The sequence below is a fragment of the Oncorhynchus mykiss genome, chromosome Y (genome assembly GCF_013265735.2).
Source record: "Oncorhynchus mykiss isolate Arlee chromosome Y, USDA_OmykA_1.1, whole genome shotgun sequence".
NCBI classification, from domain to species: Eukaryota; Metazoa; Chordata; class Actinopteri; order Salmoniformes; family Salmonidae; genus Oncorhynchus; species Oncorhynchus mykiss.
In genome coordinates, this window is record NC_048593.1 from 3,236,102 (window position 1) to 3,262,347 (window position 26,246).

Here is a 26,246-nt window from a genome sequence, read left to right on the forward strand (position 1 = left end):
AGTGCTCAAAGCATGCCATTCCATTTGCACAGCATTTATTTCCAACTCGAATCAATGAGCACAATCAGTCTTCCATGACAACAAAATCATAACAGAGTAGGGCTGGTTAATAAGTCCTTAGTTTTGGGGTTATGCTCAGGTAAAACAATTTGGCTGATCTATACTTCCATATTTCCAAGTCCTATTCTTGAAGATCAAGGGGTATAACATTTATTGGAATGACTGGAATTCTGATAGAATGTGTTTTTAATGTAAAGATATAATTTAATCGTATTGTGGTAGAACGTGATGGGTTAGAAGAAGCCTACATAACCAACCAATAAATTGCTATTTAACATCCATTTATGGCCAGCTATGTAAATTTTAACAATGATTTATCCTGCAATAGACGTTCAATTGGTAACATACATTTTTGTCTCCTAATGCCTCTTAAGGGGAAATACATATAAAAGTAACTGAATGTAATCAGATTATGTTACTGAGTTTGGGTAATCGAAAAATTACGTTACTGATTACAATTTTGTACAAAGAACTAGTAACTAACTAATTACATTTAGAAAGCAACCTGCCCAGCCCTGTTGATATGTTTGCATTGTCTAGCTAGACTGCTAGAACGTTCCCATCTGATCTCGCCTCCTCCCGAACTGCCTTTCGTGAGTTGTATTTCCATTTTTAGAGCGGTTCGTCGACGATCAATATAGTAGATCATCTTTGTAGAAACTCACTTCGCTTGAGAACAGGAAGTTATACTCAGTTACTTCCGATTTGTCTGCGGTTATTATTTTTAAAATGGCGCCGTTGGACTTAGATAAGTATGTTGAGATTGCAAGACAGTGCAAATATTTACCAGAAAACGACCTAAAGGTGAGCAAGAATTTACGTTTTATTCGTGTACTTAACGAATACCGTTATGTTAGTGCATTCGATCAGGCCAATAGCCATCTTATTGCTACATCAATATTCAAAGAAACGGAAGCAGCTAATTTAGGTAACGTCAGCTAGCAAGTAACTTTAACTTGCCTGTTTGTTAGTTGTGCACGTCACAAATGTTGGGGACAAACCTAGGGGGTAATCAAGGTAGAAGAGATGTTGTATATTCTCGCTAGTAGTTAACTAGCTAGACCTGTGATGGATATGCACCTTAGAGACTAACGTTATGTACTCCACACATTCAACTCTTACAACCACTGGTATTATAAACACACACGCAGTCAACCTTGCTGTTCAACGGTTACTACACAACATAAACCCCTTTCCAGTACGCGACATTCTGACGGCACTGACGGATGCGCCCGACTCTTGGTTTGCTGTAAGGACGCCATCTGCGCACATTCAACAGCCTAGATTTACTTTATGACTTCTAAATAAAATAACTTTTTTGGGTTCTCATATGCTTACAATGATTCGATTCTTGCTTTATCAGTCGATAAGATTACATTTGGTTGTGATCTTTGCAAAGTAACTATTTTGGATGCAGCAGTTGTTAGCCAGAATGCTAACGCTCATTGACAGTCTGTAGCCGAAGATACATTTTACTGGTTGAAGTGTTTTAAAAATAAAATACAGTTCATTTGCGATGATGACACAAACATTAAGCAGGGCATTTATACAAGCCTTAAAATCCAATTATAATCCAAAAGTAGTTTGAAATGCACTCTTAACCAACATGTTAATGGAGGCTTTTTTTTGCTGGCATTCTGTAAGAACTTCCATGTTCTGCCACCACCTTGCGTGCAGCGCCCTCTTACGGAAATGCTTGCAAACACAGAAACGTGTGACCAAGGCATTAGATTCCCACTTTATATTTCTAAATAGTCACTTATAGCACATTCATTATCTATACAGTATATCCTATTATGTATATAATACAGTGCACTCGGAATGTATTCGGACCCTTTGACCTTTTTCCACATTTTGTTACGTTACAGCTTATTCTGAAATAGATCCCCCCCGCATCATTCTACACACAATACCCCATTTTTTTATTTATTTATTTTTTATTTCACCTTTATTTAACCAGGTAGGCAAGTTGAGAACACCTTTATTTAACCAGGTAGGCAAGTTGAGAACAAGTTCTCATTTACAATTGCGACCTGGCCAAGATAAAGCAAAGCAGTTCGACACATACAACACATGGAGTAAAACAAACATACAGTATAAACAAGTCTATATATGATGTGAGCAAATGAGGTGAGATAAGGGAGGTAAAGGCAAAAAGGCCATGGTGGCAAAGTAGATACAATATAGCAAGTAAAACACTGGAATGGTAGATTTGCAATGGGAGAATGTGCAAAGTAGAAATAAAAATAATGGTGGTGCAAAGGAGCAAAATAAATAAATAAATTAAATACAGTAGGGAAAGAGGTAGTTGTTTGGGCTAAATTATAGGTGGGCTATGTGCAGTAATCTGTGAGCTGCTCTGACAGTTGGTGCTTAAAGCTAGTGAGGGAGATAAATGTTTCCAGTTTCAGAGATTTTTGTAGTTTGTTCCAGTCATTGGCAGCAGAGAACTGGAAGGAGAGGCGGCCAAAGAAAGAATTGGTTTTGGGGGTGACTAGAGAGATATACCTGCTGGAGCGTGTGCTACAGGTGGGAGATGCAATGGTGACCAGCGAGCTGAGATAAGGGGGGACTTTACCTAGCAGGGTCTTGTAGATGACATGGAGCCAGTGGGTTTGGCGACGAGTATGAAGTGAGGGCCAGCCAACGAGAGCGTACAGGTCGCAATGGTGGGTAGTATATGGGGCTTTGGTGACAAAACGGATTGCACTGTGATAGACTGCATCCAATTTGTTGAGTAGGGTATTGGAGGCTATTTTGTAAATGACATCGATGACATTAATGACGAATCTAAAAGTTAACATTTTTGTAAATGTATTACAAATAAAATGAATCACATTTCCATAAGTATTTAGGCTTGGCACGCCTGCATTTGTGGAATTTTGCCCATTCTTCTCTGCAGATCCTATCAAGCTCTGTCAGGTTGGATGGGGAGCGTCGCTGCACAGCTATTTTCAGGTCTCCACAGATATTTGTTCAGGGTCAAGTAGGTGCCTTTTGGCAAGCTCCAAGCAGGTTGTCATGTGCCTTTTACCGAGGAGTGGTTTCCGTCTGGCCACTACCATAAAGGCCTTATTGGTGGGGTGCTGCAGAGATGGTTGTCCTTCTGGAAGGTTCTCCCATCTTCACAGAGGAACTCTGGAGCTCTGTCAGAGTGACCATCGGGTTCTTGGTCACCTCCCTTACCAAGGCCCTTCTCCCCCGATTGCTCAGTTTGGCCGGGCGGCCAGCTCTAGGAAGAGTCTTGTTGGTTCCAAACTTCTTCCACTTAAGAATGATGGAGGTCACTATGTTCTTGGGGACCTCCAATGCTGCAGAAATGTTTTGGTACCCTTCCCCAGATCTGTGCCTTGGCATAATCCTGTCTTGGAGCTCTCCGAAAAATTCCTTTGACCTCATGGTTTGTGGGAGCTTTATATAGACAGGTGTGTGCCTTTCAGAATCATGTCCAATCAATTGAATTTACCACAGGTGGACTCCAATCAAGTTGTAGAAACATCTCAAGGATGATCAATGGGTATTGTGTGTAGATTGAGGATTTTTATTTATTAAATCCATTTTATAATAAGGCTGTAGCGTAACAATGTAGAAAAAGGGAAGGACTCTGAATACTTTCCGAATGCACTGTATCAGGCTATTATGCACACTACTACCTCTTATTTTATTTTTGATTATACTCTTTTTCTATTGTTATTATTGTACTACAATGTTGAGTGAGCTAGCACACAAGCATTTTGCTACAACTTTTTATACCCGCTGTAAACTGTGTAGCTAATGTTCCGTGACATTTGACTTAAATAGCTAGCTGGCTTCATGGGGTGGAGGGCGCTTACTGACGTTCACTCTAGAGCTAGTTCACAAACCATTGTTAACTATCTGGGAAGGATATCAGCACGTACATTATAACGAGTTTGCCAGTTTATAGGCCTAATAGTACTGTAGAGCTCTTTTTACTTGCACACAATATAGCTGGGTTGCCCTGTCCCTAGGAGTCCACCACCCTGCAGAACCCCAATCCAATACACCACACTTAGCTTTAGGATCTTAATGAATCATTCATTGGTTTTGAGTGTGTTAGGCCAAGGCCAGAGGGACAACCCACAGGATGTTAGATCCACCAGGGCCAGGACTGAGCAGCCCAGCAGCTAGAGACAGCCTAAATCGGTATCTCCACTGACATGGACATGTTTTCAATACATACTCCTTTAGTCGTACTGTATTCCATGTAAGCCACCCAGACCTTATGACAGTTGCCTAGTATACCCTTAATCTTGTATTAAATCTAGTGATACTTTTCTTGACATTGTGCGAGGATAACCAACCTTCCAATTAATGGCAATGCATTTCTTAGCTGCTATAAATGCGTGGTTACACAGTTTAAGATAAGTCTCCAGTATCAACATTTCCAAGCAAAAAAAAATAAAATACAGGGAGATGGGAGAATCTGTAGACCTGCTGAGATAAAAGATCATTCTCTTTGCCAGAATTCAGCCAGCCTTCACAAGACAATAACATATGCAAATATGTCCCCTTTTGTGTTTACATCTCCAGCAGAGGAATGACATTTCTGAGTGCATGTAATTCAGTTTCACTGGCATATATTACATTCTAAGGATGGTCTTAAACTGCAGTAATCTATGACTGAGATGATATGCACATGACTGGGCATTCAAACACATCTGTATCCAGTCATCATCTTCAATGGCTTCTTCCATGTCTTCCCCACATAATGACCATCATTCCCAGATCCCAGACTGTAGCTTTAAGCTGCTGTCCTGTAGCTACTGTAGCTCTACCTATCTTAAGATGGAACTTTGTATCATTCACTGGTAGTGTTAATATACTGCAAAATTCCCCTGAGCTCTGTAGTCTGGTCTTCCCTGGCTGTCTGACCCTGCTGGAACCCCTGTCACCATCTGATCCTGCAAAGACATGATGAGCGTACTGTTGTGTACTAGAGGGCTGCATTCCTGCGGGTCCATGGAGAACAATGCGGTCTGCATCTTTCATGCTGGGACCGGGTTTGAAAATATTTTTGACCTACAGATTATTTGGAAACGTTCCTCTTCCTGCTTTGTATGCATCAGCCGATTTATTGTGTTAAAAGCACATATTTTCCTCATTATTCACACACAGAATTCACAGCTTCGACTTCAGTAGCCTACCTCTCCTAGTACGGTCGTGAATGCGCCTAGTGTGTGTGGTCTCATTGAAATAGAGCAAGCTGCTTGCATGGGTGGAGAATTATGTGGCAGTTAACTTGAGTAGGAAATTCTTAAATACGATTAGACTAGCTTATTACAGTGTCTGTAAATAGACTAAGTGCACTAATAAATTATGTAATCATCATTGAAAAGGCACAACGCGCACATAGGTTAGACTACTGTAGTGAGTGAGCATTGCGCCTTTTCAATTTCAATAAGTATTGATTAACCATTTTTTTGTCTCTGCCTGCAAATCGTCCTCATAAAAGGTAGTCTATATCGTATAGGCCTATGCAAACATAGCAAGTGTTGCTGTCATCGTTCTTGCTGCTTTAAGTTCAGTAGCCATACCTGTGAGATCAGGTGTGTGCGTGTGTTCTCTATTAAATAGAGTAGGCTATAGCCTAGGTATGGGCGGAGAAGCATGGGGCAGTTATCTTTCCAATGAAATGTACTTCCTAAATAGGCCTATGTAGAGATGAAACAGTATGAACATTTCATATCACGATTATAGTGACCAAAATTATCACGGTATTCAGTATTATCGCAGTAATGTTGAAATGTTCAAAAAGTACTGATACACACACTGAAATAATTTCACCAAGTTTTATATTGAAAACCAACAAACAAATAAAATTAGCAGCACTATGCACTTTTTGCATAAACTAGAGGTCGAATGGCCGATTTAATTAGCGCAGATTTGCATTTTTTTTAAAATTATTATTATTATTATTTTTTTTTTGATTTTTTAAATGTAATATTATTCTTTTTTATACCTTTTATTTAACTAGGAAAGTCAGTTAAGAACACATTCTTATTTTCAATGACGGCCTAGGAACGGTGGGTTAACTGCCTGTTCAGGGACAGAACGACAGATTTTCACCTTGTCAGCTCTGGGGCAACCAATCTTGCAACATTACAGTTAACTAGTCCAACGCAATAATGACCTGCCTCTCTCTCGTTGCACTCCACAAGGAGGCTGCCTGTTACGCGAATGCAGTAAGCCAAGGTAAGTTGCTAGCTAGCATTAAACTTATCTTCTAAAAAATCAATCATAATCACTAGTTAACTACACATGGTTGATGATATTACTAGATATTATCTAGCGTGTCCTGCGTTGCATATAATCTGACTGAGCATACAAGTATCTAATTATCTGACTGGGCGATGGTAGGCAGAAGCAGGCGCATAAACATTCATTCAAACAGCACTTTCGTGCGTTTTGCCAGCAGCTCTTCGTTCTGCGTCAAGCATTGCGCTGTTTATGACTTCAAGCCTATCAACTCCCGAGATGAGGCTGGTGTAACCGAAGTGAAATGGCTAGCTAGTTAGCGCGCGCTAATAGTGTTTTAAACGTCACTCGCTCTGAGCCTTCTAGTAGTTGTTCCCCTTGCTCTGCGTGGGTAACGCTGCTTCGATGGTGGCTGTTGTGGTTGTGTTGCTGGTTCGAGCCCAGGGAGGAGAGGGACGGAAGCTATACTGTTACACTGGCAATACTAAAGTGCCTATAAGAACATCCAATAGTCAAAGGTTAATGAAATACAAATGGTATAGAGGGAAATAGTCTTATAATTCCTATAATAACTACAACCTAAAACTTCTTACCTGGGAATATTGAAGACTCATGTTAAAAGGAACCACCAGCTTTCAAGGCCTCCTGGACGCAGCTGTCAGCGTCAAGGCCTCCTGGACGCAGCTGTCAGCGTCAAGGCCTCCTGGACGCAGCTGTCAGCGTCAACTTTTGCAGCCTCAGGCTCATCAAAATGCTCATTTTGAAGCGTGGGTCAATGAAACAAGCCATGTGCATGACTCTCTTTGCCTTCTCTGTGTATCTGTTGTTAAGGTCTTCTCTCATTACCCTTTTCATCTCCTTGGTCAGGGATGGCTCCGTATCCTTTTCATCTCCTTGGTCAGAGTTGGCTCCGTATCCTTTTCCACCAGAATATCACAGGTGATGTGGTCCAGGACAGGCTTGTGTCGGAGGCAAGTGCATCTGTAAGCTTGCTCAGAGGTTCAAGGAGCTGGCACAGTTGTTCCATGACACTTATGTCAGCATCCTTGGGCATCAGATGCCATCTTCCTCTTTCTCCAGCCAGTGTCGCACAAACAGTCTGCTGGTGGCTGAGGAAACGCTCAAGCATCTTGTGTGTAGCTCCCCATCGGGTCACCACATCATGGATCAGAGCCTTCTGTGGCATGTTGAGGGCAGCTCTCGCCTTCTCTTCCAGCTCCGTGAGAAGCCTTGGACCAGTTGACGGCAGGCCTTGACTGCTGTGTCAACTCTCTGAATTTTCAGAGCCTTTAAGATGATCAGGTTCAAATGATAGCCAAAGCACCCAAGCCACAGAACTGGGAACTCTTCAAAAGCCTTGATCATGTTTGTTGCATTGTCTGTGGTTATGCAGACCAGGTCTTTCTTGTTGATTCCCAAATCTTCCAGCATAATCTCCAAAAACTCTCTGTTGTGAGAGGAGTGATCTTCTGGGAAGAACTGTGTTTCCAGGCAGTTTGATTCCAGTTGCCAGTCTGGGGTGAGGTAATGGATAGTGAAGCTGATGTAGGGTTGACCACTCATGCTTTCACTGGTCCAGAGGTCAGTGGTTGCAGCAAACCTTGTGCCTTTGAGCCAAACTTTTTCCAACATTAGCGTTAACCTGGTTGTACAGATTTGGGATTTCAGTCTTCGAAAATAATCTTTGTGATCTCACTTTGTAGTGAGTCACGGCAACCTTCATCAGCCTCAGAAAGCCAGGCCACTCAACAATATGAAATGGCATCATGTCCTTTGCAATGTAATATGAAAGGGCTGCAGTGAGGTCTTGAGCATGTTTTGATGTGGGTGCATAAGCAGCCTGCCTTTTTAAATGCTTCCTGGAGTGTCTTTCACAACTGTAGATGAGAAGGGACCAGTAGCATCAAATCAAAGTTTATTTGTCACATGCGCCAAATACAACAGGTGTACAGTGAAATGCTTACATACTTACTAACCCTAACCAATAGTGCAAAAAGGTGTTTTAAGGTAAGTAAAGAAATAAAACAACAGTAAAAAGATGGGCTATATACTGTAGCGAGGCTATAAAAGTAGTGAGGCTACATGCATACAGACAGACAGACACCGGTTAGTCAGGCTGATTGAGGTAGTATGTAGATATGGTTAAAGTGACTATGCATATATGATGAACAGAGTAGCAGTAGAGTAAAAGAGGGGTTGGTGGGTGGAGGGACACAATGCAGATAGCCCGGTTAGCTAATGTGCGGGAGCACTGGTTGGTCGGCCCAATTGAGGTAGTATGTACATGAATGTATAGTTCGTGACTATGCATATATGACAAACGGAGAGTAGCAGAGGTGTAAAAGAGGGGTTGGGGGGGGGGGTCACATAATGCAAATTGTCCGGGTAGCCATTTGATTACCTGTTCAGGAGTCTTATGGCTTGGGGGTAAAAACTGTTGAGAAGCCTTTTAGTCTTAGACTTGGCACTCCGGTACCGCTTGCCATGCGGTAGTAGAGAGAACAGTCTATGACTGGGGTGGCTGGGGTCTTTGACACTTTGTAGGGCCTTCCTCTGACACCGCCTGGTGTAGAGGTCCTGGATGGCAGGCAGCTTAGCCCCAGTGATGTACTGGGCCGTACGCACTACCCTCTAGTGCCTTGCGGTCAGAGGCCGTGCAATTGCCGTACCAGGCAGTGATGCAACTGGTCAGGATGCTCTCAATGTTGCTGCTGTATAACCTTTTGAGGATCTTGGTTGGGTGACTAAACTACATAACATGTTATTGTGTACAATGGGCAAATAGAGTCTGCAGACACACGACACATACAGCAGCAGAACAACGTGTAATGTTTTTACAAGACTAGGTAACACTGAAAGCTTCAGTTTACATTATTGACAAGCTATTAGCACGTTCCCCCATTCCGAAGTCCCCACATTATTCTTTGAGCTAAAAGTTAACATACCTTTCCTTCACTATAAAGTAGTGGGTGATGGTCATGAGATTTGAAGTGTTGCCCCCTTAAATAAAAAATGTTTTTGTGCATGTTCTACAGGCAGGGTGACCATGTTTTAATTTTAAGTTTCCCTCAGCACTCTTGTAAAACCCAAAATACGACCACACTTCAGATTTGGTCCTCTTAAAGGCTTGAAAAATCTCCCTTGAGCTGTCACTGCTTGCCGCCATGTTTTCACACAAAGCAAAACCCACATTGCATGCTGCATCAGACTGTTGCTAACTTTGGTTGATGCTAGACAGTATTCACCGTGAGTTTTTCAAACTGCGGTAATCAAACACTGTTTTAATGATACTAAACATTTGAACCGCTAATACTAACCGTCGGGAATTTTATCGTGAAACTGGTAACCGTTTCATCCCTAGGCCTATGATTAAAACCTCTTTAGGATAGGGGACGTCCCACTTGGGCAAAAAAACAAGGAAAATGCAGCGCGGCAAGTTCAAAAAAATGATATAAAAATCTAACTTTCATTAAATCACACATGTAAGATACTCAATTAAAGCTACACTCGTTGTGAATCCAGCCAACATGTCAGATTTTTAAAAGGCTTTTCGGCGAACGCATAAGAAGCTATTATCTGATGATAGCACAATAGTAAACAAAGAGTAGCATATTTCAACCCTGCAGGCGCTACACAACGCAGAAATAAAATATAAAACATGCATTACCTTTGACGAGCTTCTTTTGTTGGCACTCCAATATGTCCTATAAACATCACAATTGGTCCTTTTGTTCGATTAATTCAGTCCATATATATCCAAATGTCCATTTATTTGACGCGTTTGATCCAGAAAAAAACAGCTTCCAAAAAACGCAACGTCACTACAAAAAATTTCAAAAGTTGCTTATAAACTTTGCCAAAATATTTCAAACTACTTTTGTAATACAACATTAGGTATTTTTAAACGTTAATAATCAATCAAATTTTCGACTGGTCTATCTGTGTTCAATACAGGAAGACAACAAACCAACGCTACTTTTCACGTCTTGCTCAACTCTCAACAGTGTTACCCAGTTCCTAGATGGCCTACTTCTTCATTGTACAAATTAATAACCTCAACCAAATTCCAAAGACTGGTGACATCCAGTGGAAGCTGTAGGAACTGAAAACAGGTTCCTAAGAAATATAATTTGCTAATGAGAAATCAGTGAACAGACAGAGACCAAAAAAATAAAATCTTAACGGTTAGTCCTCGGGGTTTTGCCTGCTACACAAGTTCTGTTATACTCACAGACATGATTCAAACAGTTTTAGAAACTTCAGTGTTTTCTATCCAAATCTACTAATAATATGCATATCTTATATTCCTGGCATGGGTAGCAGGAAGTTGAAATTGGGCACGCTAATTATCCAAAAGAGAAAATGCTGCCCCCTATACCTTAAAAGGTTAAGAAGTTAACTATACATGGTTGACGATATTACTAGTTTATCTAGCTTGTCCTGCGTTGCATATAATCGATGCAGTGCCTTGCGTTCTGTGCATCAGAGTCAGGCTCGTTGCGAACTGTGTGAAGATAGCCAACTTTGCCAAACGGAATGACAAACAAAAGCCCATTTGTGATTAAAGCACAATCGTTGCACGAATGTACCTAACCATAAATGTCAATGCCTTTCTTAAAATTAATACACAGAAGTATATTGTTTTAAACCTGCATATTTAGTTAAAAGAAATTCAAGTTAGCAGGCAATATTAAACTAGGGAAATTGTGTCACTTCTCTTGCGTTCATTACACGCAGTTATGACATATGCAACAGTTTGGGCCGCCTGGCTCGTTGCGAACTAATTTGCCAGAATTTTACGTAATTATGACATAACATTGAAGGTTGCGCAATGTAACAGCGATATTTAAACTTATGGATGCCACCCGTTAGATAAAATACTGAAAGAATAAACATTCTGTTTTCAAAATTATCGTTTCCGGATTTGGCCATTATTAATGACCTACGGCCTGTGTGTTATTATATTATAATTAAGTCTATGATTTGATAGAGCAGTCTGACTGAGCGGAGGTAGGCAGCAGCAGGCTCGTAAGCATTCATTCAAACAGCACTTTACTGCGTTTGCCAGCAGCTCTTCGCAATGCTTCAAGCAGTACCTATTAGAACATCCAATAGTCAAAGGTATATGAAATACAAATGGTATAGAGAGAAATAGTCCTATAATAACTACAACCTAAAACTTTTTACCTGGGAATATTGAAGACCCATGTCAAAAGGAACCACCAGCTTTCATATGATCTCATGTTCTGAGCAAGGAACTTAAACGTTAGCTTTTTTACATAGCACATATTGCACTTTTACTTTCACATGATTTAATTGAGACTAAATTGATTTTATTGATGTATTATATTAAGTTAAAATAAGTGTTCATTCAGTATTGTTGTAATTGTCATTTTTACAAAAAAAGTGTGTGTGTGAAAATCATTTGATTAATCGGATACGGCTTTTTTTGGTCCTCCAATAATCGGTATTGGCGTTAAATCATAATCTGTTCGAACCACTTTGGACGCGTGCAGGTTGCCATCTTTCTGGTCTGATATGTTCATTCTTAAACCATTTTATACAGTTTGTTCAAAAAGGCGGTTTGTGAGGTTGAAACGCTCTCTGACCTCAGTGGAGGGGTTGGTGACTACTTAATTGTACAAGGTTATAGAAACCATTTCATCTGAGTTTCTAAAATCACATCCCTCTATTAACAAAAACACACATTTTTCATATTCCATACACAACGCATGGACACTTCACACATACAGTGGGGCAAAAAAGTATTTAGTCAGCCACCAATTGTGCAAGTTCTCCCACTTAAAAAGATGATTATTAAGATAATTTTCATCATAGGTACTCTTCAACTATGACAGACAAAATGATAACTTTTTTTTCACAGAAAATCACATTGTAGGATTTTTAATGAATTTATTTGCAAATGATGGTGCAAAAAAGTAAGTATTTGGTCAATAACAAAAGTTTATCTTAATACTTTGTTATATACCCTTTGTTGGCAATGACAGAGGTCAAATGTTTTCTGTAAGTCTTCACAAGGTTTTCACACACTGTTGCTGGTATTTTGGCCCATTCCTCCATGCAGATCTCCTCTAGAGCAGTGATGTTTTGGGGCTGTTGCTGGGCAACACGGACTTTCAACTCCCTCCAAAGATTTTCTATGGGGTTGAGATCTGGAGACTGGCTAGGCCACTCCAGGACCTTGAAATGCTTCTTACGAAGTCACTCCTTCGTTGCCCGGGCGGTGTGTTTGGGATCGTTGTCATGCTGAAAGACCCAGCCATGTTTCATCTTCAATGCCCTTGCTGATGGTAGGCTTTGTTACTTTGGTCCCAGCTCTCTGCAGGTCATTTACTAGGTCCCCCCGTGTGGTTCTGGGATTTTTGCTCACCGTTCTTGTGATCATTTTGACCCCACGGGGTGAGATCTTGCATGGAGCCCCAGATCGAGGGAGATTATCAGTGTTCTTGTATGTCTTCCATTTCCTAATAATTGCTCCCACAGTTGATTTCTTCAAACCAAGCTGCTTACCTATTGCAGATTCAGTCTTCTCAGCCTGGTGCAGGTCTACAATTTTGTTTCTGGTGTCCTTTGACAGCTCTTTGGTCTTGGCCATAGTGGAGTTTTGGAGTGTGACTGTTTGAGGTGGCGGTAACAAGTTCAAACAGGTGCCATTAATACAGGTAACGAGTGGAGGACAGAGGAGCCTCTCAAAGAAGAAGTTACAGGTCTGTGAGTGCCAGAAATCTTGCTTGCTTGCTTGACCAAATACTTATTTTCCACCATAATTTGCAAATAAATTCATAAAAAATCCTACAATGTGATTTTTGGATTTTTTTCTCCTCATATTGTCTGTCATAGTTGAAGTGTACCTATGATGAAAATTACAGGCCTCATCTTTTTAAGTGGGAGAACTTGCACAATTGGTGGCTGACTAAATACTTTTTTTGTCCCACTGTATAGTGTGTATACTTTTCAAGTTACAGAAGTTGTAACATTTTTTAACGACAAAACAAAATAACAGCCGGAATGACATTCTTTAGATCGCCTCTGACCATTCCCACGTTCTATGTTTGAAGTTCTGTTCCAGTATTTGTTTTAGAACGTGTTAGTTTTGGCAGAAAAATTTCTATATAGACAAAGGCACATTCCTGTGGCAGCTGAATGTTATGTCCTTGATTTTCATTAAGGAGTAAGCTGCCCCCCCCCCCCACACCAGTTCCCTCCTCCCCCCTCTGTGGGTGAGAGGGTCTTTTTTTAAATCCATTTATTGCAAAGCTGATCTAATCTATTTGGATCCTTACAGGCCAGTCATGATACATACAGTACATCAACTTGCGAAAGCCAGCCAAGTTCATTTACTTCTGAAACGGAACAAAACAAAGGCTACAAAACATTTCCATACAAACAACAGCTGTTAGTAGTACTATCAATAATAGCCAATACACACTAGTTTTGTTTTTTCCTGTGAAGTTAAACAGCAGTTCACCTTGCCAGCGACATCAGTCAACTAAAGAGTAGCCAGTTAATGCTCTGCTTACTTTTACAACTCAGCGAAGGAGCGCAACACACATACACACATACATACATACATACATACATACATCCATGCACACACACTGAACTATGCTCAACTCTCCCTGTACTGGTTTAGCCAGCGTTCACACAGTTCAGCATTCACACAGCCTGTCAGCCCTCACTGTGGTGTCCTTGCTGTCCTAAATCCAGCCGGCTGAACACTCTGATGTGCCTGCATGGTCCTAAAGCTGCTATTTGTATCACATTGGAATGATAAATCTGGGGGTGGACAAAAATGCAATTTCAGATTGTTCAGATTGATTGGTGGCGTTTCAGGTACATGACTCCTGTCCCCAATGAAAGTTGTGCCCCTGATCAAAAATATTTCACAGCTGTTTAGCTGGTACAATGAATCTCTACACACTATACTAGCTTATTTTGTCAAACACTAAAATTAGGCTAACTATTCGTTTTAGTAACCAGGAAATGGCGGAGCGATGTCTGCATTCTGCAATTTTAATTTGAAGTTCCTGTTCTTTTTCAGACTTCTCACAAAAACAAGCGTAACGCTGTGAAATGTCAACGGCGCCCTGACGGGCTGATTACACCGCTCGTGTTGCGTGCGCGAGCATTGCAAAATAAATTCCGGAACCTATATTATTCAATTATTGCACCCACATTGCTCGCGCATGCAAACGAGCGTCTGTGTTGCCAAGGGCTAAAATAGAAGCCCGTTCTATTTCTGATGCAGATCGCGCTGCAAGTCCTGCATCTCCCATCTCCTCATTGGTTTATAGAAGCAGGTACCCACGTGCCATCTCCTCATTGGTTATACCCACGTGGGTGACTGAAAGACGAATGAGGTCGGTGGCGGTAATGCACCTAATTTATGAAAGTTGCCAGTCACAATATAAAGTCAAGAGAAGAAAAAGTATGGAAGGAGAAGAGATGACTAGAAACTATTCGGTTGACCGTTTTTATATGTGAATTAATTGGTGGCGTAGAGGACCTTGTGTATTTCAGGTACAATTACAACTCAATGTTTATATCCCAGGACAAATTAGCTAGCAAGTGCAAGCTAGCTAAATTGCCATAAATGTTTAATGCTTTTCGACCTGTCCCCTAATTAATATAATTGGTTATGAGTTTGTTTTGATATTTTAACCTGCGTGTCGTGATAGCGTTTGGTGTGGGGGGACAAAATACATTTATGCACGATGGCGCACGCGCGAAGCCGGTTTGGGTTCCGTGTGAGCGTGTACTGCAAGCTTTTTATTTTTCAAAGCCTTTTACATTTAATTCTGCTCATGTCATGCTAATGTAGCTATTTGTGACCCGCGGAAACAACTTAGAAGACGAGACGACCACAAAATGCGAATTTCTCAAAAGTTTCGCAAAGAAAGCTGCACTGCTCTGACAACAGAGCTCAATGTTTATTATCTGATGTTGTAGGCTACGAAATCTGACTATTGGGCTATAACGATATGTTAAAGACCCCACTGAATGATTCAGAACATGAACAATCATATTTGTCTTGGTGTATATTAGGACACAAGTAAGTAAAAAGTCATCACCAAAATGGGTTTTCTCCCACTCTGGGCAGAGGGGAACACACTCTACAACCCTCAAACTCAACTCTGGACCTCGAAGCCAGTTCCACTGTGTTTTTTTTATTGTTCCCCTCTAATCAGGGACTGATTTTAGACCAGGTAGAACAGAAAACCAGCAGGCTTCGGGCCTCATGGCGTAAGAGTTAAATACCGTTGCCCTGCAACATTATTTCAATTTTGATACCTCTAACGTTAACAAATTCAAATATGATTGTGACAAAATTATCAGGCAGCCAAATAACACTTGCACGTTGGGCCTACTGATATTTTGACATGTGTTTCACCCCTTACAGAGATTATGTGACTACGTATGTGATTTGCTGCTCGAGGAATCAAATGTTCAACCAGTATCCACCCCCGTCACTGTTTGTGGAGACATTCATGGCCAGGTATTATCTCATTCTCTTTTTGATACCTTTCCCAAATTCCTTTGTTCTCTTACTATGCTCATTTTAAACATCTCCATTTTTATGGTAGTATGATCCACTTGCCGTGAATGTGAAATTGTCTTTCTGATCCCTGTCTCCAGTTTTATGACCTATGTGAACTCTTCAGAACTGGCGGACAAGTTCCAGACACAAACTACATTTTTATGGTAAGAAGTTATTTTTTTAACTGTTCTGTAGTAGGGATAATATTGAGTATGGTAAGAAATCAAATGTTATTTGTCACGTACACATGGTTAGCAGATGTTAATGCGAGTGTAGCGAAATGCTTGTGCTTCTAGTTTGGACAGTGCAGTAATATCTAACAGGTAATCTAGCGATCCCCAACAACTACCTAATACACACATGGCCGAGCGACATAGGCAAGGTGCAATAGATGGTATAAAATACAGTATATACATGTGATATGAGTAATGTAATATATGTAAACATTATAAATAAAATACAGTACAGTATACATGTGATGCATACCTATGCATAGTCACTTTGCCCCCACCTAAATGTACGGATTACCTCAACTAGCCTGTATCCCTGCGCACTGACCCGGTACCGGTGCCCCCTGTGTATATCGCCTCGTTATTGTTACTTTTTATTTTGGTCTACTTGATAAATATTTTCTTCTTCGTGAACTGCACTGTTGGTTAAGGGCTTTTCAGTAAGCATTTCACAGTAAAGTCTACACTGTTGGTTAAGGGCTTTTCAGTAAGCATTTCACAGTAAAGTCTACACTGTTGGTTAAGGGCTTTTCAGTAAGCATTTCACAGTAAAGTCTACACTGTTGGTTAAGGGCTTTTCAGTAAGCATTTCACAGTAAAGTCTACACTGTTGGTTAAGGGCTTTTCAGTAAAGCATTTCACAGTAAAGTCTACACTGTTGGTTAAGGGCTTTTCAGTAAGCATTTCACAGTAAAGTCTACACTGTTGGTTAAGGGCTTTTCAGTAAGCATTTCACAGTAAAGTCTACACTGTTGGTTAAGGGCTTTTCAGTAAGCATTTCACAGTAAAGTCTACACTGTTGGTTAAGGGCTTTTCAGTAAAGCATTTCACAGTAAAGTCTACACTGTTGGTTAAGGGCTTTTCAGGAAGCATTTCACAGTAAAGTCTACACTGTTGGTTAACCTTTCTGATCTCCCCATCCCGGATCCGGGTTCGTGAATACAGACTCAAGCTCATTACCATAACGCAACGTTAACTATTCATGAAAATCGCAAATGAAATGAAATAAATATGCTAGCTCTCAAGCTTAGCCTTTTGTTAACAACACTGTCATCTCAGATTTTCAAAATATGCTTCTCAACCATTGCAAAACAAGCATTTGTGTAACAGTATTGATGGCTAACGTAGCATTTAGCATTAACATTCAGCTGGCAACATTTACACAAAAAAACAGAAAAGCATTCAAAAAAATCATTTACCTTTGAAGAACTTCAGATGTTTTCAATGAGGAGACTCTCAGATAGCAAATGTTCAGTTTTTCCTGAAAGATTATTTGTTTAGGACAAATCGCTCCGTTTTCTGCGTCACGTTTAGCTATGAAAAAAACCCTGTATCCAGGATTGTGTAAATCTATCAGCAAGCTCATTAGCATAACACAACGTTAACTATTTATGAAAATCGCAAATGAAATGAAATAAATATGCCATCTCTCAAGCTTAGCCTTTTGTAAACAACACTGTCATCTCAGATTTTCAAAATATGCTTCTCAACCATAGGAAAACAATAATTTGTGTAAAAGTAGCTAGCTAGAGTTAGCATTTCGCGTTAGCATTTAGCGTTAGCATTAGCGTTAGCATCCAGCACGCAACATTAACAAAAACATAAAAGCCTTCAAATAAAATAATTTACCTTTGAAGAACTTCTGATGTTTTCAATGAGGATACTCTCAGTTAGATAGCAGATGCTCAGTTTTTCCAAAAAGATTCCTTGTGTATTAGAAATAGCTCTGTTTTATACATCACATTTGGCCACCAAAAAAAATCCATAAATTCAGTCCTCAAAACGCAAACTTTTTTCCAAATTAACTCCATAATATCGACTGAAAACATGGCAAACGTTGTTTAGAATCAATCATCAAGGTGTTTTTCACATATCTCTTCATTGATACATCGTTCTTGGACACATGCTTTCTCCCCTGAATCAAATGGTAAAGTGGAAGCAGCTGGCAATTGCGCACCGAATTCGACGCAGGACACCAGGCGGACACTTGGGAAATGTAGTCTCTTATGGTCAATCTTCCAATGATATGCCTACAAATACGTCACAATGCTGCTAAGACCTTGGGCGAACGACAGAAAGTGTAGGCTCATTCGTTGCGCAATCACAGCCATATAAGGAGAGAATGGAAAACAGAGCTTCAGAAATTCTGCTAATTCCTGGGTGATGCATCATCTTGGTTTCGCCTGTAGAATGAGTTCTGGGGCACTTACAGACAAAATCTTTGCAGATTCTGAAACTTCAGAGTGTTTTCTTTCCAAAAATGTCAAGAATATGCATAGTCGAGCATCTTTTCGTGACAAAATATCGCGCTTAAAACGGGAACGTTTTTTATCCAAAAATGAAATAGCGCCCCTAGAGCTCTAAGAGGTTAAGGGCTTTTCAGTAAGCATTTCACGGTAAAGTCTACACTTGTAGTCATATCATGTGGCAAATAAAGTGTATGAGAAATGTAAGATATGTAAACATTATAAATAAAATAGAGTATATACATGTGATATGAATAATGTAAGATATGTAAACATTATTAAAGTGGCATTGTATGAAGTGACTAGTGATCCATTTATTAAAGTGGCCAGTGATTGGGCCTCAATGTAGACAGCAGCCTTTTTGAGTTAGTGATTTCTGTTTAGAAACTGGATGACTTGAGATTGATCTGAACCCTGGTCAGTGACGGTCTCTGTTTCCTCAGGGAGACTTTGTGGACAGGGGATACTACAGCTTGGAGACGTTCACGTACCTGCTAGCCTTAAAAGCCAAGTGGCCGGACCGCATCACGCTTCTACGAGGAAATCACGAAAGCAGGCAGATCACACAGGTGTACGGCTTTTACGGTGAGCAACATGCCTAATTGCTGGGGGCACATCAACTCTAACAACACATAAGACCATATGTATACTTCTAGGGTCTCGTGCCCTAGTTATTGTGACTGCTAACTTACTGGTTCTGACTAAATTAACAAACAAATAAGTCATTTATAAGTTGACTTTCTTGGCTTATTCCTTTAAGCCCCTAGTGGCACGAAGGGCCTCGAGTGCATCTCCAGCAGACTCTGTTCGGAGGGGTTTTCTTGACCTCATTCCAGGTGGTTCCTGCCTTCTTTGTCTCCTCTTCATTTGGCCCGCATGCTCAGTGTCGCCCTAGATCATGTGAACAGTGACGTCAGGGTACTGGCTACAATTTTGTTGTGCATCCCCCCACACTTCTGCAGCATCATGACATCGACTGTTCCTGAGGCCTCAGCGCCCTTTGAGGGAGGAAAAATTCTCCGGTCTCCAGAAGCAGGCAATCCGAGTGGTTCCTATGTCGAAGATCCAGGACGGCTGGAACTGCCGGTATTTCCTGGTTCCGAAAACGGCCTGGACTTTGCGCCCTATTTTAGACCTACGTGCCCTCAACAAGCACCTCCGTCTACAAACTAAGAATGATCACGAGCTGCTGGCTATTACAGCTGATTGGCTGGTGGCAGCGGAGTCGAGGGGGCAAAACACATCCATGCTACTGTCCCGTATTCAGTCTCAAAGCTGTCTGACTCCATCTCAGCGCATTCCTTTTCTGGGTCTCGAGCAAGACTCACTCACGTATCACACTTTTCTAGCCACGCGGAGGGTATTTGGTTCCCGGCTCTGCTTAGCCCAGGGGTTCCTCATGTTTTTGGCCCACGACCCCCATTTTCATATCTGAAAATTCTATTGCGGCCCCACCTATGTAAAAACAATTATGTAATTAACAGCCAATGTTAACTTTTTTATTTGGCGCTATGGCAGTCAATTAAAATGCATTCTAACAGTATTTCTGATTGTCTTCACCATCACATACTTTTTAATGTTTGGCAGTCAATTGCAAATTAGTCTGAAATGAAGTCTCTTATATCACCACCACTAATGAGATGGGTGTGCTTTGATGCATGTCACGTCAGAGCTTCTCAAAGTGAGTGGGCATGGTCGACAGTGCGCACCTCATCACTGCTATCACAGCCAACCTGGATCGATATTTGGTTTTAATGGAGACGAGAGCACTGACTCCAGCTTTGGATTGGGAAAGAGGTCCAACCCAAACTGCTCTTCCAAGCGTTGGAGATGAGCAGTCATCACTCGTGTGGGACACTTACTGATGCTTTTTTCCATTCATTTATTTTCTTTACATCCATTGTGAATGACAACAGTTCCTCTCTCAATGTGAAAAATCTTTCCAACTCTCCCACCCGATAACCACCAAGTGTCTGTGCGAAATAGAATATTGTCATGCTCTGCACCTATATCTCCACATAGTTTTGCAAACAGGTGTGCACAAAGTGGCTGTGGTTTGATGTAGTTCACTATTGAAGTTACCTGCTGCTGTATACTGTATCTCCGAGTTCTGTGCTCTGCTCATTTGCCACCAGTTGCTCTTGGTGTATCATACAATGCGTCCATATGGCAGAGAGAGACTCATTCATAACTAGAGTGCAGAGGTCTGGCTGCTGTCCCGGGGTAGATGGAGCCCCATCTGTGCAAAAGCCCAACATTCGATCCCATATGGAATCTGTTTTTTGTCTATATACAGTGCATTCGGACATGATTCAGACCCCTTCCTTCCACAACTTATTACGTTGTAGCCTTATTCTAAAATGGGGGTGTGATTTATGAACCACTGAAACACCTGTTTGGCCCCGCGCCACTTGTTCCTGTGCTTGGTGAAGAGTGGTGTTAAATTGAAGGAATAAATCCGAGCCTCATGCTTATCACCTGTGGAAGGTTGGGCTTCCAGCGAGGCGTGGATTTCATTGGCCTTGGGAAGTGTGATTTTTAGACCCTTCAACCGAAGTCGTGAGATTGCGACTCCTCTTAGTATGTTGTACCTAATTTCCCTCCTTCAGGGAACAGTAATTATAGTTAGAACATTACGTTTTGGATATCTCTGCAGAGGTTCTGTTTCAGCTACCTGCTTTCCTCTATAAGAATCCAGGTTGCATCTGAGAGCCACTCTTTCCGATTGTTTTCCTTACAGCCCGTGGACGTACAGCCCAACTTTCTGACCAGGTGTTGTTAACATGGTCCACTGCTCGTCTAGTGTGTTTTTCCTCAGTGAAGTGTGAGATGGTGCTGAATCTGTTCTGCAGCGTGACAGCTTATGTCTCCTACATCGGTTGTGTTCTGAGGCTCTGGGTATTGAACTTGTGATGTGGTTTTTTACTTGGCATCTTTTTAAGGCTCTCAGCTTGGTTTTGAGGGTTCCCACGACCAGGTGGTGGTCGGAGGCAATGTCAGTGCCTCTCCTAACCCTGATGTCAAGTAAGCTCCTCCTTCATTTGCCCTCTGGTGATATTGTCGAGTCCCAGGTTGCTTTATGGATTCTCTTGTGGGAAAGATGCTCTCTCCTACAACTAGGTTGTTTTTGGCACAGAAGTGAATAGCTCTCCAAAACCAGGGGACCATTTTGTCTGACCAAGGCCATGAACCCCCATTATGGTGTCTTTACCTGTGTTGTCTGAACCTATCTTGGCGTTTAGGTCTCCTGTTAGGATCTTGATGTCTCTTATGGGTGTTGCATCATAAACTGCTTGTAGATTCTCGTTATAGTTGTTTTGATTCCTCCACTGCATTGTTTATAGGTGTGTAGCATTGGACAATGGGGACTTTCCTGGCTTTGTAGTTAAACCTTGGTGTGATGGTCCTTGTTGAAACTGCCTCCCATTATGTGTGGTCTTCATTCTTGTGTCCTGAATAGGCAATCACTTCCCGTTTTGATAGTGTGGTCAAACCTGCACCATTCCAGCAAGCTTCAGCTAGTTGTTGTATTCCTTTATAACTTGGGCTTCTTGTGCTGCTTTTCCTGCTTAGTTCGTTGTACAGACATTCCAGGTCCCAAGTTGGATTGAGGTCTTGGTTGTAAGAAGATTTTTCCACAGGCTGGTTTCCCCAAAGGCTTTCACCAGTCTACTTCATTAGTCCCCTCGGGAAGGTGTGGGCTCCATTTTTTTTCTGCTTTTGCATTTGCATTGTTACATTTCTGTAACAGCATTTTGTTTTACACAACAGGGTTGTTAGCCCTGCGCACAACCCCCAACCTGGGGAACCAATTTATAGGTTATTACTGTGTAATTATCTATTTTTTTCCATTATCTATTAATGTTGTACCATAAAAAGAAGCACTACCAGAATTGTGTGTGAAGTGTAATATATATATATTTTTTTGCAGATGAGTGCCAAACGAAATACGGAAATGCAAACGCCTGGCGATACTGCACTAAAGTGTTTGACATGCTAACAGTAGCTGCTGTAAGTCCAGCCATTGATTTCAATTATTTAAAAAAAATGGGTGCTTTTGTTATGTTACATTTTCCCACACTTATGAGTCTATAACTAATAGGAGTTTCTGACCACAGTTGATAGACGAGCAGGTCCTTTGTGTGCATGGTGGTCTTTCACCTGACATCAAGACCCTGGACCAGATCCGCACAATCGAGCGCAACCAAGAGATTCCCCACAAGGGGGCCTTCTGTGACCTGGTGTGGTCGGACCCAGAGGATGTGGACACCTGGGCCATCAGTCCGCGAGGTGCAGGCTGGCTCTTTGGCGCCAAGGTCACTAATGAGGTAAATGCATCAAATTGTTCTCCTGCGGCGAGGGGTAACTACCAAAGGGGATTATGATAAATGCAGGCCTAGACGGGCTTCCAGACTGACTGTTTTGGTTGCATTTATTGTCTCGCCTCCTGTCAATCACAAGGCGTCATTGCCTATGAGAGAGTAAGTGACATGGTCATTCTAACTATCGACACCTTCAGTGCTTGAATTGTAAACTGAGGGGGGTGACTGTCCTGGGGTTTATGCCCTAGCACAACACCGCCGATTCAAATAATCAAAGGTTAAAGATGGGTTGGTTATTTGAATCCGCTCTAGTGCTAGGGCAAAGCAACGTGCACCCAGGGTGGGCACCAGGACCGTGTTTGGGAAACCCTGATCTAGGGGGGTTAAGGGGGCAACTTTTGATCGCACATGTGGGAAAAGTTCATCTGTAGCCTTGATGGAGGTCCAAGTGGAACGGACTCTTTGGGGCCGCACCTCACCTATGTTGAATACAGAGTTACATCCATGATCCTTCTTTCCCAATTTCAGTTTGTTCACATCAACAATCTGAAGCTGATCTGCCGTGCACACCAGCTGGTCCACGAGGGCTACAAGTTCATGTTCGATGAGAAGCTGGTGACGGTGTGGTCTGCGCCCAACTACTGTTACCGCTGTGGAAACATTGCCTCCATCATGGTCTTCAAGGACGTGAACACACGGGAGCCCAAGCTGTTCCGTGCCGTGCCCGACTCTGAGCGGGTCATCCCTCCCCGAACAACAACACCTTACTTCCTCTAATTACAAGAGCCATTTTGTTCAGTTCCAAAATAACCCCCAGCCTCTTCCCCTTGCCCCTATCCCTTTTGGTGTTTGCAGTCTTAAGGGAAGGGATTGGTGTAACTAAGAAATATCACAATGGCTTCACAATGGTCTGGTCCACGACCATAGCTCTTGTCCCTTCAATGTTTACAGATCTGAGGGAATGAGATGGGTGTTTTCAATATGATAGAAGCTCCCCTATACCTAATTAGAAAGCTAGGTGGAGCGGTCACTAGTTTGTTTACTTTACGCCTGTCTGATCCTTTCAGATCTACAAACACCAAAGTGATAGATGCTTCAATCAGTCAATTGATTCACATCAGCAGTTGTCGCAAAGTGCTTTAACAGATATCCAGCCTAAAACCCCAAAAAGCAAGCAATGCAGATCGTGATGCACAGTGGCTAGGAAAAACTCCAGAAAGGCAGGAACCTAGAGAGGAACCAGGCTCTGAGGGGTGGCCTGTCCTCTTCTGGCTGTACCAGGTGGATATTATAAGAGTACATGTCCATTTTGGCCAGATTGTTCTTCAAGATGTTTAAACAGTCATAGATGACCAGCGCAGGGTCAAAAAATAGTCTGGCTATAGAAGGTGCAACAGGTCAGCACCTCGAGTACATGTCAGTTGGCGGAACAGCAGATGCTTCTGGGCTGAATCTTCTAATGTGTTTAGGGCAGCTATCTATATATTTTGTTATACCTATCTGGTTCCTTGTTATCTGCAAAGAGGTTTAGGTTAACGGTTTTGGGGAACCCCCCAGCTTCTCCCAAGGGGACTTGCATCTCTCTGTTTGTCTCGATTTTTGTCTTGAAATATACATTCTCAGACCTTCCCTTGAAAGTATTTGATGTTGCCTAATGTGTTTTTATTTGCTTTTTTTTTTTTTTTTTTACAGATAACATTGCTGCATTGTATGAATTGAGTCAAAAGTCCTGTTGGCCCCTCATTTCAATTGAAGCCCCATCTTCATACATTACTACGTGCCAATGCACCTGCTTTAATTTATACTCCCTCAAATTCCATTCGATGGTAGTAAATGGGACATGCATTTCCAATAAAATTGAATTGTATGAATACTCAATGTTCTGCAGCTTTGTGCACATTTAAGTCATTCATCTGCTCTGCTTCTTTATAGGGTTATCATATGATGTCTCGGAGTGAATTCCTTTGATTGCACTGTGTCACAGAATTCCATGTTAACTATTGAATGGAGTTTCAGTGGTGTGTTTTGAGTGTTATTGTTCCAACTGGGTCGATATTGCAATTATGCTAAAAGCATGTCACCTGATAATATGGTCTTTCTCAGATGTAATCTATAGAAAACTTATTTCCACCAAAGACAACAATTTAAGTATCTCGTTGTTGTTTTTTAAACCAGATCACAGTCGATGGGGACTGAGTGGGTGATGATGCTTTTGTACATTCAAATTGTATTGATTATTGTTCCTATTTTTTTCTGCTCTGATTTGTTGTATTTTATTATTGTAGATTGCAACCCATATACCAATTGAAAATAAAAGGCCTTTACTAACTTAAGTACCTGTTTGTATTTTGTTGAAAAAGATCTGAGAAATCTCTTCTAATGGTGGTTGATGCATTGGTGTTAGAAGTGGGGTGGCGCAACTCCCTGCAAGGGTGTAAACTCTAAACTTGCCTTGGCTTGAAGTCAGGGTTTCAGCCCTGCAGTGGTTGCATAATTTAGAGATTCACAGCAAACTTTCTAATTTGGCGCACTTGAACTAGAGCCCATAAGTAACTTTGTCAAAAAGAATGGCACTGATTGGCCTATAGGTGGTGCCTATATGCAGTCTCACTTGAACCCTCATCCATCACCTGTTTGACCTAGAGACTTGACACTTTGTATCGGTTTCTTTCCTCACGCTGAACAAATTTGCCCCAAGGACCCATAAGGTCTGCCAGGATAGATTTTCCTCCATCTTGGACATTTTGGAAAACCTTTGGAAAAACTTCTCATGAACCATAAAATCCAAATGACACCATTCAGTACGTAGGCTCATGGTACATCTCTTAACCTAGTTTGTGAAAATCTAAGTGATCGGTTAAGAGCTGGCCCAGTTATTGATAAATCTGATTTTACGTGTCTATTTAAATCCTTTGTAAATCCCCTCCACAATGGCCTACCAACTTGAAACTTATGATCATCAAAGACATTACCATGATGAACCAGGTTGTTTGGCTTTGATATCTTTACTTATTTTTTAAAACTATTAACAATTCACTTTTTTGACTATGTAATGCTAATTCTTAAAATAATTAGGACTAAAAGTCATATTCATTCGAAATGTGGTCTTTGGACTCATCACAATAGTCCCTAAAGAGTTCATCTTCAAACGCATCAATGTTATTAACATCATATTGTATGCTGTAGAGTCAAGATTCCCCTTCACTGGAATTAAGGGTCCTAGCCCAAACCATTATTCCTCCTTCTCCAAACTTTACAGTTGACACTATGCATTCGGGCAGGTAGCGTTCTCCTGACATCCGCCAAACCCAGATTCGTCCGTCGGACTGCCAGTTGGTGAAACGTGATTCCTCTCTCCAGAGAACTTTTCCACTGCTCCAGAGTCAAATGGCGGCGAGCTTTACACCACTCCAGCTGACGCTTGACATTGCGCATGGTGATCTTAGGCTTGTGTGTGGCTGCTCGGCCATGGAAACCCATTTTGAAGCTCCCGACAAACATTTATTGTGCTGACGTTGCTTCCAGAGACAGTTTGGAACTCGGTAGTGAGTGTTGCAACTGAGGAAAGAAGTGTTACACGCTTCAGCACTCGGCAGTCCCGTTCTGTGAGCTT

At 41.5% G+C, this 26,246-nt stretch overlaps 1 protein-coding gene across 1 annotated transcript; it reads left to right on the top strand.

Moving 5' to 3' along the window:
• Positions 1 to 708: 708 nt before the first annotated feature.
• LOC110509523 (serine/threonine-protein phosphatase 6 catalytic subunit) lies at positions 709 to 24,966 on the top strand. Its single transcript, XM_021590440.2, has 7 exons — positions 709 to 864; positions 15,698 to 15,793; positions 15,934 to 15,999; positions 18,755 to 18,896; positions 22,243 to 22,322; positions 22,430 to 22,639; positions 23,162 to 24,966. Exons 1-7 carry the CDS (start codon positions 790 to 792, stop codon positions 23,408 to 23,410), a joined length of 918 nt encoding a protein of 305 aa, XP_021446115.1. The 5' UTR covers positions 709 to 789; the 3' UTR covers positions 23,411 to 24,966.
• The last annotated feature ends 1,280 nt before the right edge of the window (positions 24,967 to 26,246 follow it).